Source organism: Colossoma macropomum, unplaced genomic scaffold (assembly GCF_904425465.1).
Source record: "Colossoma macropomum unplaced genomic scaffold, Colossoma_macropomum, whole genome shotgun sequence".
NCBI lineage: Eukaryota > Metazoa > Chordata > Actinopteri > Characiformes > Serrasalmidae > Colossoma > Colossoma macropomum.
Genome location: NW_023495589.1, coordinates 12,906 through 32,815, shown reverse-complemented (window position 1 = coordinate 32,815; position 19,910 = coordinate 12,906). Strand labels below are relative to the sequence as shown.

Genomic DNA, 19,910 nt, shown 5'->3' with positions numbered 1-19,910 from the left:
AGAGTGACTCTGATCTTCATAAACACTAGTGTAATCATGCAGGTGTTGGTAGCAGAGCTCTATTCAGCTCCACACTGTTCAGGGTTCGGGTGTGTGTTGGGTCAGTCTGTCTCTGGTCTAAAGTGGCTAAAAGATTTTTCCCTTCACTTTTAAATTACAGAGGTAGTTTGCTTACTAAAAATAATAGGCCCCTTTCACAAGAAATGGAAGTGTGTAAACATTGGGTAAAACAAATTCTGCTGCCTTACAGAGAGTTATTAACCCCCAAAAGCACTTTAGCTCACCACAGAAAGGTGTGTCACTTTATGTTAATCATAGTTGCCAAAATTCAAATTTGGGGATGTGTCCAGAATTGTTAGAGAACATCAAATACACAACAATGTGGGAGTCCAAACTAAATGGAAAAATTCCATCACAGCTGTCAGAGTACAATAACATCAGCTAATATCTACAGAGTGATAAATCGATGGATAGGTGAAAATAACTCAAACCAAAATAATAGATAAGCCATGTTAGCTGGAGATGTTGAAACAGCTTGCTAACAGCACACATACTGGTGTTTCATCTAATTCAGTTCCACCTTGAAACCACTTTCCCCATGGACAATCATGGTCTTGGGCATGCGCCTTCACACATCACTTAAACAAAGGAATGCAAAATGGGTTGTTAAAATCTCATGCCACAAATTAGAAATCCAAACAATGTCAAAGCACAGATTTACACCCCTCTTGATTTTTTTTGTTTTCCATAGCTGTAGTGTTGTTCGGTGGTGATTTCTGCTCAGTGAATGCACGTTACTGAGTACTTCATTCTGAGGGGAACATGATTTTGAGGGGAAACTGAATACCGGCGGGGGGAGTTTGGCATTTAAGTCATACATGTATATGATTTATGTTACTACTAATGCAGTGCTTTTATAATTTCCTTTAACAGAAGTGATAATGTTTTAGTTTTTTGTTTTATGTGTAATAAGGAATCATGAAAAATATCAGCTTGTTGCAGAATAGTCTAAAATTTGGAACCAATGACATGACTCTGGATTTATGTATATGAAATTTACCCAATAAGGTTAGTAGTTTTATAACCTCATTTGTTCTACTTCAGTTAGTTTTAAGTTAATGCAGAAACTGCATTTCTCAAACGCCACATTTGGAATATGGAACCACAACAATCTTCTTAAGCAATAGAGGATGACAGGGAGTGTGTTATCCGAAAATAACATCACGGCTGTGATTTGGCCGCAGGCACGAGCAATAGTTAAATAAATAAAGTAAGAAATAAATAAATTGGGTGGTGAACATGGCATTTAACATGTTTTAAAGTTAGCAATTCCAAAGTAAGAAGTAAAACTGTTCAAATGGCTTGAGCGTCTCCTACAACTGTCAAAGTCATTGCTTAGCAACGGCGTCTCAGCGGAGTGATACAGTGTTTGTGAAAAACCTGTGATGTTATGGTGAAATAACAGCACGGTTAGAATGCTTCTCAACCAATCAGCTTGAGTGGCCGGAACTAACTGTTGTATAATTCCCTTTACGCAGTGCTTTATCTAATTCATTTAAAAAAAATTGGTTAATATATCAATAATTTCTAATTATTGTCTTCCTCTTAATATATTCAGTTTTATTTTTCCATTGGAATTTAAATAAGAGACAATCAATGGCTAAACATGTTCTTTTATGCACATAGAGAGATAAGGCTGGATACACTAACATTCAGCTTTCGATACCCCCTGAATTGTCAAGTTTCTCTGACACCAGCAATAAAAAGATACTTTTGGATTTTTGCATTTTATCAGAGAAATTACCTGTTACCCTATCAGAGGGTGTTTTTTATCAGAATGGTAATGGACAGTCTGTTTAACCTGTATGCCACATATGTGCAAGTCATTCAAATAATGTATAGCTAGTATCTCACTTTTATGTTAACTGAAAGCCCAGATGCACATGAAAATAACTTTAGTGCATCCAGAGCTACTGTGACCTGATTTTTGTACTTCAAAAACAAAGCAGTATCATCTACTAATTGAGTAATTATAAATTTGTGCTCTGCAATCTTAATATCTTTGATGCTGGAGCAATGAACTATGCAAAGATTTAGAATTTCAGCAACTAGCAGGAATAAAAACAGTGAGGCAGGGCAGCCTTTTCTCACACCTCTTTTTATGATGAATCATGAAGAAGTGCCTGTGGCCAAGGAAAGATTGCTAATTATATTTTAATAAAAGGTCTGAACCACCTTCCAAAACCAAACTGACACACATCTTGATACATAAATTCATGTTGTACTATATCAAAGGCTTTGAAGAAACCTAGGAATAAAATAATTGCCTCCATTTACCAATTCAGGGCTGTCCAAGAGATCTAGAACAAGCCAAATGTTATTCAAAATGTTTCTACCTCTCATGAATCCAGACTGTGAGGTGATAATTTCTTCTAAACATGTCATTAATCGGTTGGCATAAAGTCCAGCTATTAGTTTACAATCTGGGCAAAATTCAGCTGCTAGGGTTTTAACCCACACTAGATCCTGGAAGCACATCAGTCCAACTTTGAAGCATCTTCATTGGCTTCCAGTACAGGATAGTGTTCAATACAAATTGTCTGTGCTGATTTTTAAATCTTTGTATGGCCTTGCCCCTCCTTGGTAGTTTGCTTCAGTCATACTCTCCAGCACGCACTCTTCACTCCTCTGCCTTATTTTTGCTCAAAGTTCCTCCCTCTAAGTAGCGTACATTTGGTAACAGGGGTTTCAGTGTTTTTTTTTTGTTTTTTTTTGTTTTTTTTTTGACAAATCTGCTTTAAACCAAGTAAAAAACAATTATTATTGTTATTATGCACTACTCTATAAGCATCCAGGAAAGAGAATTACCAGAAATGTCAATAATAATTGGATTAGGCCTGCTAATATGACCTCTTGGAGGAAGTCTTTCTACAAACAAATCGGGAACTTCATTGAAATCTCCCTCAATAATTTATCTCTTGAAAAAAGCATATATGGTAAAACAGGACAGTTAAACTGATATACAAAACAAGAAAAAACACTCCTATTTGAACACTTAGAAAAGTAAGAACTTCTTTGTAAATTGCAAAACTTCGACTTTACCAACACCCCCTCTCATTTTTTAGGCAACACTCTCAAAAAATCAAAATACAAAAACCAATGACATTAAAATTAAAGGTCCCTGTTCAACATCTGTACCCTGTTAATGTCATCTTCCTTTAGTCTTTGCAAATAACATCAGAACTTAAAGAAAGCATTTTCCAGTCTTTTGGTAGGGGTACAAAAAAGAAATTAGCTTACCTTACAAAAAAGTTGATTGGGATCCAACAACAGGATCTTCATAGCATAACCACCAAGGTACCAGCATTTCAGGTCTTCCTAAATCAAACATCTCCCACAGTAATCTTCTTGCCATCAGTTACAGCAAATGGTCCTTTAAATCCTGCACACTACCCATCCTTTCTGGCTTGTTCTACTAGTGGCCACAGCTTGTTCCTGGCCTCCTTCTCACATTGTGTCAAGTCCTCAGATATCCTGATCTTTTGTTTGAGGACTTTGGAGTTCCTTGCATCAGGGCAGACACGGTCTCGATGTGCTCGATGTGAGCAGGACAGGAACTGCACTGTTATCTGACGCGTATATTCGCTTCCCTTCTTCAGGCTGAGCTTGTGAGCAACATCAACTGAAGACTGTAGAATTCCTGAAATTCTCAGATTCCAGTGCCTCTTATAGTCATCCAGTTTGTCCACTTTATCCCCCAGAGTCAGCCAGTAGTTCCGCCATCTGTGTTTCCATACAGTTGGCTTTATTTGCAGTATCTTCAGAATTACCAACTCCACTTTGGCAGAGAGTTCACTGATCGTTTTGGTACTTGGCACCACACTGTTTTTTAATTGCCAGTAGTTTCTCCATAAAGTAACCTTGTTTTTCTGCAATTTTTTCTATTGCTTCTAGAAGAAAACCATTCGATGGTTCTTGCATGTGTCTTCTCATTTTTGGAAGGGGACTGTGTAAAGGTGTTTCTGGAAGCACAGACGAATCTTCCAGAAGTCTTTTATTAGTAGGAGACTTGGCATGGTCATGCACTTGTTTCAGACTTTCCCCCATAACTGCCACCTCCATCAAATCTTTTGCAGATTTTGTCAACTGTAGCTTCATGTCTACCTCCATACTAGGAACATGGTTGTAGTGCTACAAACTGTAGCTTTCTAGGCTTCAGCAGACCTTGTTTCACAGAAAATTCCCAGTCGCCAAAAGTGGAACCAAGCTCAGGATTTCATTTCTTGGCTCCCTCCTACTCATGACTGTTATTGTTGTTGCTTTAGTGAAAGCAGTGTTACGCTGCAAGGAGTACTTCCAACAGAAAAAATGCAGAAATGTGAAAAGGGCCAATCTTGTTTATTGCTGCTTTTGGAAAAAACCTTGTATCTCCAAAAAGGTAACTTTACAGGACAAGGAGAAACATTCTTAACTTTGTATTGGAGTAAATGGAGAATTTTTTTTTGTTTTCTGAGTAATTTTGAACCATTTCTGTTGGTCCAATCATCATGAAATTTTGACACAACATAAAGGGCAACTGCCTTTTTCAAATTCTGTCAAAAAATGAAATACAAGGTTTTGTCCCGACAGCAACATTATACTCTTTTGTCTGCTTCTTTAGTGATACTGAATTTGATGTACAGGCTTATTTTGATAAAATCACTGGCAAAGTAATGTTCTATTCATATAATGAGGACATGCAAACGGTGTCCTTATTTATTAATCAATCTTTGGCCTATCTTATGATCACATTCACGTCTGGTGGGAGTTCATACAAATTTGAGCATAAATGTTTAACAACAAAGCAAACTGTTATCAGTATTGTCTATAAAACCAACAATGAGAATAAGATGATCAGAATCAGACGCAGAATAGTTTGTACAGTTTGTAAAATCTGTGCTCTTTTTAATACAAATTTGATGAATAAGGGCCAATGTCTTCTCTCTGAATGCAGCATGTTTAGCTGAACCTAGTCTTCTGTGCATGCGAGTTTAACCTCAATACGCTTGTTGCCCCACATTCCTGTCACCGCCCCCTAGTAATTCCCCTGCTAGCACTGATCAGGCTAAATTTGCATTTATTGTGTCACGCCTTTCAGACAAGGCATAAGTCTTAAGACAGGTCTAATTTACAAGTATTGTCTTATGAACAGATTTTGAAAGACTGTATTCGACCATCCTCATGATGGTTGTTCCAGTGGAGAACTCTTGCGCAAGATCAAGCAAGGTAATTGCTCAGTGGCTGCTTACACTTTGGCGTTCCATATTCTAGCCACAGGTTGTGGGTGGAACAAACCTGCACTCCATGTAGCATTCCGAAACGGAATCTAGCCCCAGTTTCAGTGCTCAACCCAGTTCCAGTTCTGGTACCAGTTCCAGTCCAGTCCATGCAGTGTGACACTTCCAGACTGCCCAGAGGAGCTTCGTCGACTTTATGGAGGTCTGTGCATGTGTTGTGGTGCAGCTGGTTTTACATGACTGTCGGGATGGTCTGCACAGACCTCAGGCGTCAACCCCAGGAAAGATTGTGGATTTTAATCCACGTGCTAATGTGGTGAGTGTTCCCGAAAGGGGTTGGTTTGGAGATCTGTACTCCTTCATGTTGTCCTTCGCTACCACCATTCTTCTCTTTGTGTTACAGCATTGATTGATTCTGGGGCCGAGGAGAACTTTGTGCATTCCGACGTGGTGGCTAAACTGGACATCTCAGTTCAAGATCTTCAGATGCCTCTCAAGTTATTTAAATTACCACATAAATTAGGTCGCTGCATTGGATGGAGGACCCATTGGAGTGGATCCCATTTCCTTCTTCACAGAACCTGTTTTACTAGAGATGTTCTCTTCGTCAAGAGCAGTTATCATTTCTCATTAGAAATTCTTCTGAATTCCTAGTCATTCTAGGTCTACCTTGTTTACAAAAACACAACCCTCAAATCTCTGAGAGGGAGATAACTGCTTGGTCAGAATATTGTTTTTCACATTACCTCACATCCCCAGAGCTTAGAATTAGATCCACCACTACTAAAAGCCCAGAAACCACTGATTCTACACCAATCCCTTCTGAATACTCTGCTCTTGTAGAAGTGTTTAGCAAAAAAAATGCCACCCTCATCATCCATATGACTGCTCAATGGATATCATTGAAAGAGCCATCTTGCCAAAATCTTGTGTATATCCATTGACACAAGAGGAAGAAAGGGCCATGGGGGAGTGTGTTGATGAGGCGTTAGCTCAAGGTTTTATCGGTCCTTCCCCTTCCCCAGCCGCATGAGGATGGCAGTCTCAGACCCTGCATAGACTGCCCTTAATAACATCACCAAGAAATTCGCCTATCCCCTACTATTGATCCCTGTGGCATTAGAACAGCTTCATAGGGCCCAGTTTTTCACAAAATTAGATCTCTGTAGCGTGTATAACCTGGTATGCATTAAAGAATGGGATGAATGGAAGACGGCATTTATCACCACTAGAGGGCACTATGAGTGCTCTGTAATGCCTTTCGGGTTAGCCAATGCCCCGTCCATCTTTCAGTCTTTTATTAACAATGTTCTCCTTGACATGTTAGGAAAGTTCGTCATAGCTTACATAGACAACATCTTAATCTACTCTCCGGATAATGAAACACATGTGCAACAAGTTCGACAGGTTCTGAGTTGATTACTTGAAAATGACCTGTTTGTTAAAGGAGAGAAAAGTGAGTTTCATCTCCTAGAGTCTCCTTCCTTGGATATGTTTATATTAGTGCTCAGGGTGTTCTGATGTATGATCAGAAAGTTGAAGCTGTTGTAAATTGGCCTACCCCCACTAGTATCAAAGAGCTTCAAATATTTCTAGGGTTTGCCAAACCTTCTAAAGAAGGTTTGTTCATGATTTTAGTTCTAACGCTGCTCCCCTCACAGCCCTTCTCAAAGGAGCGTCTACAAAGTTAACGTGGGGTCCCGCAGCAGAAACAGCCTTCCGAAACCATTCCCATCCGCACCAATTCTGAAGCATCCAGATCCATCTAAGCCTTTAATGGTGGTGATGGATGCTTCAGAGATGGGAATTGGTGCAGTGTTATCACAGCACAGTGGAGAAACTGAGAAATTATACCCCATTGCATTGTATTCCCCTCTGAGAGAAATTATGGTATAAGAGACCGAGAGCTGCTAGCCCATGAAGGGTGGCGTCACTGCCTAGAGGGAGATGCTTACCCTTGTTTGGTCATCACCAACCATAAAAATCTAGAATATCTACATTCTGCTAGATGTCTCAATCCCAGACAAGCTAGATGGTCCCTGTTTTTCTCACATTTTCAGTTTAGTATTACATACCGCCTCACACCCGTAACTCTAAAGCCAATGCCCTATCTCGTATTCACCAGGGTGACCACAAGAGAGAGAGTTTGTCGGATCCCAAGCCCACAGTACAAATTTCCTCCATACGTTGGAAGATCAATGAGAAGTCTCTAATAAATGTCCAACCAATAAGCTCTATGTGTCTGACTAATTTTGGGCTCACTTGATAACATGGGCTCATTCCTCTCTCAGTTCTGGTCATCCTAGTGAGTCACGCATTCAACAACTTCTTTTAAATCGCTATTGCTGGGAGTCTCTCAAGCGAGACGTCCATTGATTTGTGGCCTTTTGTTCTGCCTGTGCACAAAGTAAAACCCTTAAAACACTTCCAGTTGGTAACTCATGCCTTTGCCTGTTCCCGAGTGACACTGTTCCCACATCATGATTGACTTTGTTACAGACTTGCCCCCTTCCCATGGTTTTACCACTGTTCTCAACATACTTGGTTGATTCTCAAGAGGTATTAGATTAATTCCTTTCAAATCCCTACCCACTGCATTCGACACTGCTTTAGTTTCCGGACTATTGATTACACATGCACCTGTTCCTTATTTGCACTGTATGTTACTTTAGTATAAAAGCCTGTGCTTTAGTTTAGTTCATTGGGAAATATCATCACTGATGTGTGTTCAGAGCATTTTCAATGTGTTTCCTTCTGTTACTCTGTGTGTGACCCGTTTTCTGTTTATGACCACGATTCTAGTCTTGCCCTTTTTTCCTGCTTGTGTTTACAGACTGTGAGTTTGGATTGCCCCTTTGATATTAAAACTTTGGACTCAAGCCTCTGCTGTGAGCGTCTGGTTCCATTTGCCACTCTTACACTTCTTATATGAATATTATCAAACTAGATTGTAATAAGACTCATTTAATCTCTCATTATCAGTAAGTGCTGATTTATTGCTCAAATTAAAAACCTTTCATAAGTTTGTGTCTTCTAACATACAGTTTTTTGCCAATTCTTTGCTAAATGGATAGAAAATTGTGAATTTTAAATGTAATTATTCCTATTTAGCTGCATATGTAGAAACTATTTGTCATTAGAAACCTGTAAAATTATGGATTCAGTTCTTTCTATGTATGAATGATAATTAAGAAAGCTACTATTAAATGTCGAATAATCACGCTTAAAGGGTTTCTATTGCTACATTTAAAAGTCAAAATGATTCCACACTGATCTGTAAGAGGGGCTGTGTCTGTGCAATCTGAAATTAAATCTAAAAGGAAATAAGACACTAAACAAAAATCAATGCAGGTTTTTTTTTATCTGATTTAAACCAAGTAAATTGTTTAATGGCTGATTTGAATTGAGCCAAGGATCAAAGATTTGTTTAGATTTACAAAAGTCAATCAAATTAGAATTATAGTGATGATTACAATATTTTGTTGGGGATCTGTCAGGCCAATCATCTAGAACCATACTGAAGTTCTATCAGAGAACACTGCATTCAGCCTGGAAACTTTTTTCAGCTCTTCAGTCACTTCAGAAATTTGTGAAACAGATAGTTATTGAGAGCTACACAATTACAACCATACACATTTCACACAAATTACAAAAGACTCTTAAAAGACTCTTTTCCACCAAGTGACATTTCCAGGGCAGTTACTGAAAAGTGTAGCGACATCTGCTGACTGCATGGAGTCATCAGAGAATAAGATTCTGTTCCTCCGTTGATTAGACCAGATTTTCCCATCACTTTCACAAGAATGTGTTTGTAGGAGTAACACACATTAAGTCCTTCTGCTCTTACAAACCATAGTCCTTTCTTTGCATTTGATCTCTGAGACCTGCAGAGTTCAGTGAAATGCGGCTAAAATATTCTTCACCAAGAACCATTAGGAACAGTGAGCAGTAACAGTGCTATAGAATGCATGCTTTCTCTCTGCCATGATATGTTTTATCTGTTGCGGTGAAGACTCATAAAAATATGGATTATGACTTGTCTGTGTTTGTCATCCACCCTTCAGCTAACGCAGTGAACAGAATCCAGGATTTCATCTTCATTGTCCACTGCAGCAATATTTTGGAGAGAACACTCTCATTCTCCTTTTCGAACTATCAGGGTGAGAAAAAGGAAATAAGGAAAAAGAGAGCTGTGTATCTGCATCATGATGCACATAGACTTTTACTAAGAGCCAGTCAGAAGACTTCCTAGCCTGAGTGCTAGACTGTTGGAAGTAGTTATGTTTCTCTGATTTATCTATAACAGTTTGGCACCTGTGCAAGGACAGTGATGACATTCATTGACCTTCAGATGGGATTTTGACTTACAAGGGACAAAAAGGTCAAAAAGAAAAATCACAAGAGACTCATTTAATAATCTCAGTAGATCTTTGATAGTCTTTCCTCTAATTAATCAATGCTCTATAAAATGTGTTTCTATTACAAGTTCTGAAACATTTTCAGTAAAGTCTGTGTAAGTCTGAGTAAGTCTGTGTAATGCAGGCAGTCTGTCAGTCCTAAAAGACACTCACTCCCTCATATTTCTAAAGACTCTTAATAATTCCAGCTCCATCCAAGCAGACAGTGATGACTGCTTATGTAGAATCATCAATAAAAGTCCTCTGTTCAGGAGTAGGAGTAATCTGTGCACTGATAAAGCAGCAGAGAAGAAATGTTTAGTCTGTCCTGATCAATCTTTTGATCTCACCCAAAGACAGTTGAAAATGCTGTAATATTCCTATAAGTACAAAAGTAAAGGTCTCTGTTACTATTAATTTTAAAGCAACTTGCACTTAGGAATTAGCACTGAATGAGTTTTAAATGCTTGTATTTTCATCTTTCTATACATTTTATCAGAAACTGTAAAATCAACATCACTGTGTCTGATACCAGCACCGAACACACTACCATCACCACCATGTCAGTGTTCGTGCTGTGCTGAGAATGATCCACCACCCAAAACATCTGCTCAGTGGTGGTCCCTTTCCATTGATGGATGGGGTAGAGGGGGGCTGATAAACTGTGCAGCAACAGATGGACTGCAATCTGTAACTGTAAACCTACAAGAGCAGCTATATGGTAGGTGTTTCTGATAAAATGGCCACTGAGTGTAGCTACATAGTGAGTGTAATAAATGGTCACTCTGTGTTTGGAGATTTATAAAATATGTGTGGAGTTCTGAGAATGTGGTTGTTCATTTGAGAGCAGAGACACTGTGTCATGAATTGTGTGGAAGAAACTAAGAAAAGCTGTGAAAGGATGAATGAAAATCTGAACCTTTTGATTATCATGATATTAAGTTAATAGTTAACAAGTTGGGTCTCTGGGTGTGTGTGGGTCACTGCTCCTCCATTTGATCTGCTGGATGATCTTTACATGATGCTGTGGGATAATATTCAATACACAACATGCATTCAGTTTAGAATATAATGCAGTTTATTTCACACAGTAAACTATTAATCTCTGAACCAAAACAGAGTTTTAATGATGGAGAAAAATGCAGGATGATAGAGAAATAAAATCTAGACTGAAAATGAGTGAAATCTCACTCAAATAACGTTTCTAATGTTGTAATGATATCAGGAGTCACTCTATGACACTTTAAACCAGCATTTTATTTCCACACAGACATGTTAGGATGGAATGGTACAAACACATTATTTAAAATATACATGTAGTGACATATTCTTATGATCATAATTCAGACACTCACTACCTGTATAAATGTTCATTCTAAGCAGCATCAACTTTAACTGTGCTGTTCCACTGTTACTGACGTCTTCACTGGTAAGATCCTCAGAGGATGATCAGACCCATTACAGAAAAATGGTAAAACTCTCTCAGTGAAAGTGTGTGTTATAGTGTGCAGGTGTGTGTTGGTTAGAAGATCAGTGAAGGTTACTTTCCCCCTGTCCCAGTCCAGCTGCACTCTGACCCTCTGCAGCTTCTCTTTAGGTGTGAGGGAGTTAACTGGCTGTCCAGGGCAGCGTATCCCATATTTACCAAAAGCATTATACAGCCTCCAAACTGAACCCCAGAAAGAGATTCCTTTTCTTATTACAGACTCTGGTATCACACCCAGTAACCAGTTATCACTGCCTCCAACCTGGACGTCCCAGCAGTGTGTCCCTGAGTTAAAACCCTCAGAACCCAGAATGCACGCAGACTCATCAAATCTCTCTGGATTATCAGGAAGTGATGGTCTCTGTCTTCTGTATTCTACAGCAGTGAGATCATCAGACAGGTGGAGGTGTGGATGTGCAGTGTTGGGGTCCAGAGTAACAGGGGCTGAGGAGAGAGAACACAATGAAACATCATGTTTTTCTCTCATTTCTGTAAATGTTTTACCTCTACAGACTATTTTCTTTACTGTGAGTAAAACAGCTTTAGAGGTCGATTCCAGAATACAGATCAACTTTAATCCTGGACTAAATGTGGATGTTCAGTTCAGTGCAGCGCTAAAGTGTATTTTCAGTAGTGAATGGTCATTATAGTCCAGTGACAGATCTAATGTGAGTGCAGCATTTCTCTGTAGTGATTCACCACAGAACTTACTGTACTGGAGAATCTCCTGCATGTTCTCCCACACTCTGAACTTCAGGTTGGAAAGGTGTTTCACTACATTGATCAGAGCTCCTGATGTCTTCTCTGGATCCTTTAGTTTGAGCTGAGCTCTGAAAATAGAAGACTGTGTGAAATATATCACTGTAGAAACTTTACAGCCTGTAATTTATTTGACTTAATATTAATTTTTTATTACATTTATTACCTTGAGTCAGTAATTCTGTTCTTTGCATGAAATAAATATTTCTGCTACTGTTCTCATTACTGCATTTTAAGCAAATTTTGTTTACTTTGATGTTACAATGCATGAATATTTGCAATTATTATTAAAATACACTCACTTAGCTCTTTATTAGAAACAGCTCCTTGTTTCTACATTCATTCTCCATTTTGTCAGCTCCACTTACCATATAGGTGTACTTTGTAATTCTACAGTTACAGGTACTATTTGGGTGGAGGATCATTATCAGCACTGCAGTGACACTGACGTGTTGGTGATGTGTTAGTGTGTGTTGCGCTGGTACGACTGGATCAGACACAGCAGTGCTGCTGGAGATTTTAAACACAGTGTCCACTCACTGTCCACTCTATTAGACACTCCTACCTTGTTGGTCCACCTTGTAGATGTAAAGTTAGAGATGAAAGCTCATCTGCTGCTGCCCAGTTTATGAATGTACTAGTCACTGCTAGACTGAGAATAGTCCACCATAAAAAATATCCTGCCAACAGAGTCCTGTGACCACTGTTGAAGAACTAGAGGATGACCAACACCAACTGTGCATTGACAGATGAGCTACTGTCTCTGAATTTACAAGGTGGACAAACGATCTTCAAGGTGGACAAACAAGGTAGATGGACTACAGGCTGTCATTGTAGAATTGCACCTATGTGGGCGGTGGAGCTGATAAAATGGACAATGAGTGTAGATACAAGGAGGTGTTCCAAATAAAGAAAAAGGCACAGTGAGTGTATATTATAGAATAAAATATAATGGTTATATTAATATTAGATGTGTGGTTTGTTATTTACTTACTCTTTCTCTGTAGACTTGAAGTTCTAAAAGGAGAAGCAAAGACATTTTTTAAAAATAAAGAGATTTTCATTTGCTGAGGACTTTTCAGAAAATAGGGATGACAGTAGTTTCTATAGTCCAGACTGCACAGATCAAACATCAGCACACATAGTCTCACATAGTGAGTTGCGGTGATTGTAGAGATCTTCATAGTGATCCTTCCCAACCACACTAAAACATTTAACTCACCTTTTCTAAAGCAATCGTATCAGTATGGTAGGGCATAGACTTCCAATGGAAAGAGAAAAAGTGGAGTTATTTAGTGCGTGAGTAACAGACAGATAAAGAGACACAGGGTAACCAAAAGAGAGGTAGCTGGAAAGAAGGAGAAAAAACAGAATAAAGGGGACACTAACCTGTAAGAACAGAATGTCCTCAGCTTCCATTTCCTTCTCTATATTTCTGATTGTGTCTGAAAGAGATGATATTTCTCCATTCATCTCCTCAATCTTCCTCCTCATCATCTGACTCTTCTGCTCCTCTTCCTCCTTCAGTGCAGCTATCCTTGCTGCTTCTTCATCTCTTAGAAACTGGTGTAGCTTCTCAAACTCCTCCTTTATCTGCCTCTCTGTGTGCTGGGCCTGCGTCTGGAATGAGAGACCATTAGGAAAAACAAACTCTAACAGATGACCTTAGCCTGACCTACAGGAGAAGTGGACACTCATCAGAATCATGACCTCAGCAACATGTTTCACAATTCAAGATGATGTTTCACCTTAATGTGAGCTGCTGTTTGGTCATAGTCTTGTTTCGCTTCCTCTAAGACTTTCAGATTCTTCTGTAGAGGCTCCAAAGCAGTCTTGAGTTTATTCTGCAATAAAGCAGCTGTTTGACTGAGAGCATTCTCCACACTTTACAATATTTGAACTATATGAATGTGCTGAAGGTCCCACAGAGTAAACTGTACAGAAAAAGCCTTTCTGTCTCTCCCAAATGGTCTTTTTATTAACTTCAGATATAGTGGTAGGTTTCATAGTGAATAAAACAACAGACAGTTATTCTAATTTGATCATTATGGTAAATCTCAGACTGTTCTGAAAGCACACCTACTGACATTCGTACAACCTGTTCAACATGAAAAACAGGAAAAGCTGGTACTTAGAAAGAAAAGAAAGTAGAATTCACTTCACTGTTAAGAAACAAAAGTTTTAAATGAACTTTCCTACCTTAAACTCAGTCACAGCTTCATCTACCGGACAGAATTCATGATTTTTGTGTTTCTTTGAAGTCTGACACACCACACACACAGGCTGCTGATCATCCAAACAGAAGAGTTTGAGTTTCTCGTTGTGCAGAATGCAGAGAACCTCAGACCCTGCTGAAGATCTCTGACTCCTGCTCTCTAGAAAAGACTCACAAAGGTTCTTCAGTACAAGGTTAAAGGGAGGATCATCTTTAGAGGATCTTCTTCTACAAACTGGACATTCTCGAGACCCCTTAGTTTTCCAGAACTTCTGCAGACAGGTTTTACACACACTGTGGCTGCACGACAGAACAACAGGATCCCTGAAGATTTCACAGCACACACAGCAGAAAAGATTCTCCACTGGTAGAGAGCTTAAAGATGCCATTTTCTCCATTCACTACTGGTTTCTTCTTCTAATGTTTTTTTCTTTCATGGTGTCACTTTCACTTTATGGATTTCTGTACTGACCTCAGCAGAAGTGTTCAGAATCAGTCACTGTGGTTCTTCATCTCACTGTCTTCAGAAGTCAGATTTAAAAAGTCAAAATAATTAGATGAGTGTTTTTATCAGCAATTCTCAGACACAATAAGATAAAATGACCCACGAGGATCAGCAGAGGGACAGTGTGAGGTTCAGTTTCCTCCAGCAGGTAGTCTGTGTAGTGGAGGAGGAGTTATGAAAGGGAGGAGCTGAATTATCTTTTTTATCCTTTGGATGATCTTGTAATTCAGACTTAGACAAGACTGTCGTTTAAAACCCTAGGTAAGGTTGTTTTTCCTCGTATGTAAACATTTTTTAAATAACAGAACCACAGACAAAGTCAAATGTTTTATAAGATATTTTATGGTCAGAAATTTCAAGTATCAAGCATATCAATATAAGTTATACCATTCTGCAGTTCAGTCCTATTTTTCAGTTATTTCATGATTTCTTTTAATTACATAATGAGTTTTTTATGTTACATAATCAATGGGCAAATACATTCTGTGGAGAGTTTTTCATAAAATTGTGCTTTTTTCTGCAAGGTTTTTTTTCTCAAATTTTTATATTATATTAGTCATTATATTTAGGTTGCAGTTTATTTTATGTGTTCATTTTAAGCACATATAACTTTACATCCAGCAATTTTTGAAAGAGTTAAGTCAAAACCATCAGATCACTAATGATGTAACACTACTGACTACACTTTACACCAGTGGCAGCATGACTTCCTGTTCGAACTGCAGTTTAAACCAACCCAGTCTCACAGAAAATACAGTCATATACAGCTTAACTGTAGCTCCTGAAATACGTCACAGATCAACGATCTGCTATAGGAATACGATGATTATCAATGTATCAGACTTTAACTGTGCTGCTCTTACAGCCATGTTCTACAGTAATTTATTACTCGAACACATCACGTCCACGTCACATGGTCATTAGCAGCTCCCAGGGTTTCCAGAATATGTTTTACTATGGATTAGTAGAGATTTCAGAATTGATCTGCATGTATCCATTTCCACTTCTATCAATATCAGACGTTATGGTGTAACATAAATGTAAGAACTTATCAGATACACATTTTACAATGTAAGGAAAACATAAAGGAAGTCAAAGGTACAAGGCTGTGTGGTGAACGGCTCATTAGGACTACACTGGTTGGTGAAGGACTACAAAATCCACAGTGCACCGTGTTTGGCTCAGGCAGGAACATATAGAACCTGTATGTAATTATTTTAGTTAATTGTACCCCTTTTATTTATATGTATACATTATATATTTTATTTTTTTTGTTAACAGAAGACATGAAATGAAATTAAACCTTTCTGTTCTCAGCGTTAAAGCCAGCACGTCTTAGATGCCACCAAGAGAACCACAAGAGGAACGTGTGTCATCCTGTTTGAGAATGTTCTGTCATGGATAGTTATAAATACTATATATATACATATTTTGTAGATTATACAATTAAAAATATCTTTCAATCTTTCAAGATTTTACATAGACTTTATCCAGTGAAGCAGGAATAAAAGATGAAAACTATGAAACTGTTGTCCATTTCTTTTTTTCATTATTTAAAGCCTATTAGATTTTTTTTGGATATATAGTATCTAATTTTCTTACAAGGAAACGTAATAATGCAATTAAAATTGTTTGATGTAATATTTTAATGTTAACCAGAGAATACTGAGATTAATATATACTGTATTGTAAAAGTTTTCATTAAAATAGGAAAATATCATATTCACAGGAGGAAATGGTCTAAGATTATAGTCAAAAAACCTACATTTCTTTACTTGTAAGTTATGTTTGTATTGAAGAAAGTTGTAAATTATGGTATATAGACTGTTTAATGTTTTTGAGAAATTCCCATGGGGATCAGATCAGTATTGAGATGAATGGTTTTACACACATTAAAACACATTAATTATACTAAAATCATTTTATGTTAAATTCAGTATAATATCTTTAACTTTTATTTTTATTATTATTAGTTTCTATTAAACCATTAGTTCGTATATTTTCCTGTTGTTTAAGAAACCTTGGATACAAAGACAACAGAGATCCTATGTGAATGATGCACGGCACATCATCTTTGTGAAAAAAGGGCTTGATGTTGAGAGATGATGTGCCGCACATCATTTACATAGAATCTCTGTTGCCTTTGTATCCAAGGTTTCTTAACCTTTACTGTCTAAAGAAACTTATGTATTTTCTTTTATCTTACTATTTCATTATCATTTCAAAGAAGCTCTGATTATTCCTCCTCATCTTGTTTTTGCAAAATTATAATTGCTTAAGATTTAATAATAAAGATGTATAAGGATTTATTATCAATATATCAGGTCCCATCATCTTGTAACCAATGACAATGAAACTCGTTCTTTTTCTACTTTTATTGTCATTTAAATATTCTAGCAAAGGGCTGCACAACTCTGCTCCATTAAAGGAGAAATAAGGCTACAAGTCAAATAACGTTAAAATAGACACCAGATTTAAAAAGAAAAAGAAGGGAAAAAGGGAACACATTATTTTGAATTGTGCTGCTCTGCAAACATCTCAACATAGCTTTTTAGGAGTTCTTCATTTGTTGGGTTGTTAATCATTCAGACTCTTTATAAAATATTTAGTTTCTACAAAAAAAAGAAAAAAACATCAAACTTGGATGCAGTTTTGAAAAAAAAATCCTCATGAAAACAGAATTACTACGTCTTTATTTGTTCACTAATGTATGAATTTGATCCCCTGCATGAGAAGCCAATCAGGAAGTGACATCTTTGACCTCACTGAAAACAGCAGGATGACTGGTTCAGTTTATATATATATACACTCTCAGTGTGTGACTGAGGAGGTTATTTAGGGTGTGTTTATTTAAGTAGGCTATGTGTGGTGAGTGATAAAATGGATGGTTTGTGGTCTTTAAGTAGACTAACTTTATTGAATACTGTATTTGAGTAGAATATCTGAGGTTTGAATTTAAGAATGTTATCTGTGGTGTTTTAATGTAAGTAGAGTATCTATGATGTTTGATCTGTGGTGTTTTATCAGTGGTGTAAGTAGATCTACTACTAGTGAGTAGTGGTGTGAGTATCTGTGATGGGGGACAGTAAATTATTTGTGAAAGGTAAATTATTTGGGATGTGTGACAGAGTACATTAGGTGTGACTGAGTAAATTATCTGTGGTGTGTGAAAGAGTAGATTATAAATGGCATTTTACTGAGTAGAATACCTGTAGTGTCTGAGTGGAATATCTGTGGTGTGTGAAATAGTAAATTATCTGTGGCATGTAAAAAAGTATGTTATGCATGACTGAATAGATTATCTGTAGCATGTGATTGAGTAGATTATGTGTAGAATGTGACTGAATAGATTATCTGTGGAGTGACTGAATAGATTATCTGTGGTGTGTGACTGAATAGATTAACTGTGGTGTGACTGAATAGATTATCTGTGGTGTGTGATAGAGTAGATTATCTGTGGTCTGTGAAAGAGGAGACTATCTATGTTATGAAAAGGTAAATTGTTTGTCATGTGTGAAAGAGTACATTATGTGTGACCGATTAAATTATCTTTGGTGTGTGACTGAGTAGAATATCTGTGACGTGTGTAAATTATCTGTGGTACCTGAGTGAGAAGAGTATCTGTGGTGTGGGAAAGGGTAAATTATCTGTGGTGTGTGACTGAGTAGGTTATCTTTGGTGTGTGACTGAATAGATTATCTGTGGTTTCTGACTGAGTATTATCTGTGGTGGGATGACTGAGTAGATTATCTGTGGTGTTTGAAAGAGTAAATTATCTGTGGTGTGTGATTCAGTGGATTATCTGTGTTGTGTGGCTGGGTAGATTATCTGTTTGTGATTGGGTAGATGATGTGTGGTGTCTAACTGAGTTTATGATCTGTGGTGTGTGGTTAAGTAGATTATCTGTGTGTGATGGAGTAGATTATCTGTGGTGTCCGACTGAATGTATTATCTCTGTTGTGATGATTGAATAGATTATCTGTGTGTGATTGAGTAGATTATCTGTTATGTGTATGTGATTTAGTACATTTTTCTGTGGCGTGTGACTAAGTAGATTATCTGTGGCGTGTGACTAAGTAGATTATCTGTGGTGTGAGAATGAATAGATTATCTGTGGCATGTGACTGAGTAGATTATCTGTGGCGTGTGACTGAGTAGATTATCTGTGGTGTGTGACTGAGTAGATTACATGTCGTGTGTGTGACTGAGTAAATTATCTGTGGTGTGTGACTGAGTAGATTACATGTGTGTGTGTGTGAAAGAGTAGATTATCTGTGGTATGTGACTGAGTAGATTATATGTTGTGTGTGACTGAATAAATTATCTGTGGGGTATGACTGAGTAGATTATATGTTGTGTGTGTGACTGAGTAGAGTATCGGTGGTGTGTGAAAGGGTAAATTATCTTTGGCGTGTGACTGAGTAGATTATCTTTGTTGTGTGGTTAAGTAGATTATCTGTGTGTGATTGAGTAGATTATCTGTTATGTGTGTGTAATTTAGTACATTTTTCTGTGGCGTGTGACTAAGTATATTATGTGTGGCTTGTGACTGAGTAGATTATCTGTGGTGTGTGTGAAAGAGTAAATTATCTGTGGTGTGTGACTGAGGAGATTGTCTGTGGCGTGTGATTGAGTAGATTATCTTTGGTGTGTGACTGAGTAGAGTATCTGTGATGTGTGACTGAGTAGAATATCTGTGGTGTGTGACTGAATAGATTATCTGTGGTGTGTGACTGAGCAGATTATATGTCATATGTGTGAAAGAGTAGATTATCTGTGGTGTGTGACTGAGTAGATTATCTGTGGCGTGTGACTGAGTAGATTATCTGTGGAGTGACTGAATAGATTATCTGTGGTGTGTGACTGAATAGATTATCTGTGGTGTGTGACTGAGTAGATTATCTGTGGAGTGACTGGATAGATTATCTGTGTTGTGTGACTGAGTAGATTATGTGTGACCTGTAAAAGAGGAGACTATCTGTGTTATGAAAAGGTAAATTATTTGTGATGTGTGAAAGAGTACATTATGTGTGAATGAGGAAATTATCTGTGGTGTGTGATAGAGTAGATTATCTATGGCATTTTAGTACATTTTTCTGTTGCATGTGACTAAGTAGATTATCTGTGGCGTCTGACTGAGTAGATTATCTGTGGCCTGTGAAAGAGGAGACTATCTGTGTTACGTAAAAAGTTAAATTATTTCTGATCTGTGAAGGAGTACATTATGTGTGACCGATTAAATTATCTTTGGTTTGTTCCTGAGTAGAATTTC

General features: G+C 37.7%; 1 protein-coding gene across 4 annotated transcripts; it reads right to left on the bottom strand.

The window, feature by feature from the left end:
* Positions 1–10,903: 10,903 nt before the first annotated feature.
* Positions 10,904–14,537, bottom strand: LOC118802500 (tripartite motif-containing protein 35-like). Of its 4 annotated transcripts, none has more exons than XM_036563049.1 (6): positions 14,118–14,537; positions 13,667–13,762; positions 13,304–13,538; positions 12,319–12,323; positions 11,871–12,003; positions 10,905–11,603 (listed from the first exon to the last, which is right to left on the bottom strand). In XM_036563049.1, exons 1-6 carry the CDS (start codon positions 14,529–14,531, stop codon positions 11,065–11,067), a joined length of 1,422 nt encoding a protein of 473 aa, XP_036418942.1. In that variant the 5' UTR covers positions 14,532–14,537; the 3' UTR covers positions 10,905–11,064. The 4 variants fall into 4 exon arrangements, with proteins under 4 accessions (XP_036418939.1, XP_036418942.1, XP_036418940.1 ...); XM_036563047.1 differs by lacking the exon at positions 12,319–12,323 and adding an exon at positions 12,913–12,935 and having other exon boundaries at positions 11,871–11,989; positions 13,308–13,538; XM_036563048.1 differs by lacking the exon at positions 12,319–12,323 and adding an exon at positions 12,300–12,308 and having other exon boundaries at positions 13,308–13,538.
* Positions 14,538–19,910: the final 5,373 nt, after the last annotated feature.

What these genes read in the sequence shown, in the direction of transcription:
- LOC118802500 (XM_036563046.1), bottom strand. Translation starts at nt 14,531, where the DNA reads ATGGAGAAAATGGCATCTTTAAGCTCTCTACCAGTGGAGAATCTTTTC. An exon ending in AAGCTGTGACTGAGTTTAAG is followed by an intron (nt 13,763 to 14,117) that starts GTAGGAAAGTTC and finishes GCTTTATTGCAG; the next exon opens with AATAAACTCAAGACTGCTTT. An exon ending in GCAGGAGATTCTCCAGTACA is followed by an intron (nt 11,604 to 11,870) that starts GTAAGTTCTGTG and finishes CTCTCTCCTCAG; the next exon opens with CCCCTGTTACTCTGGACCCC.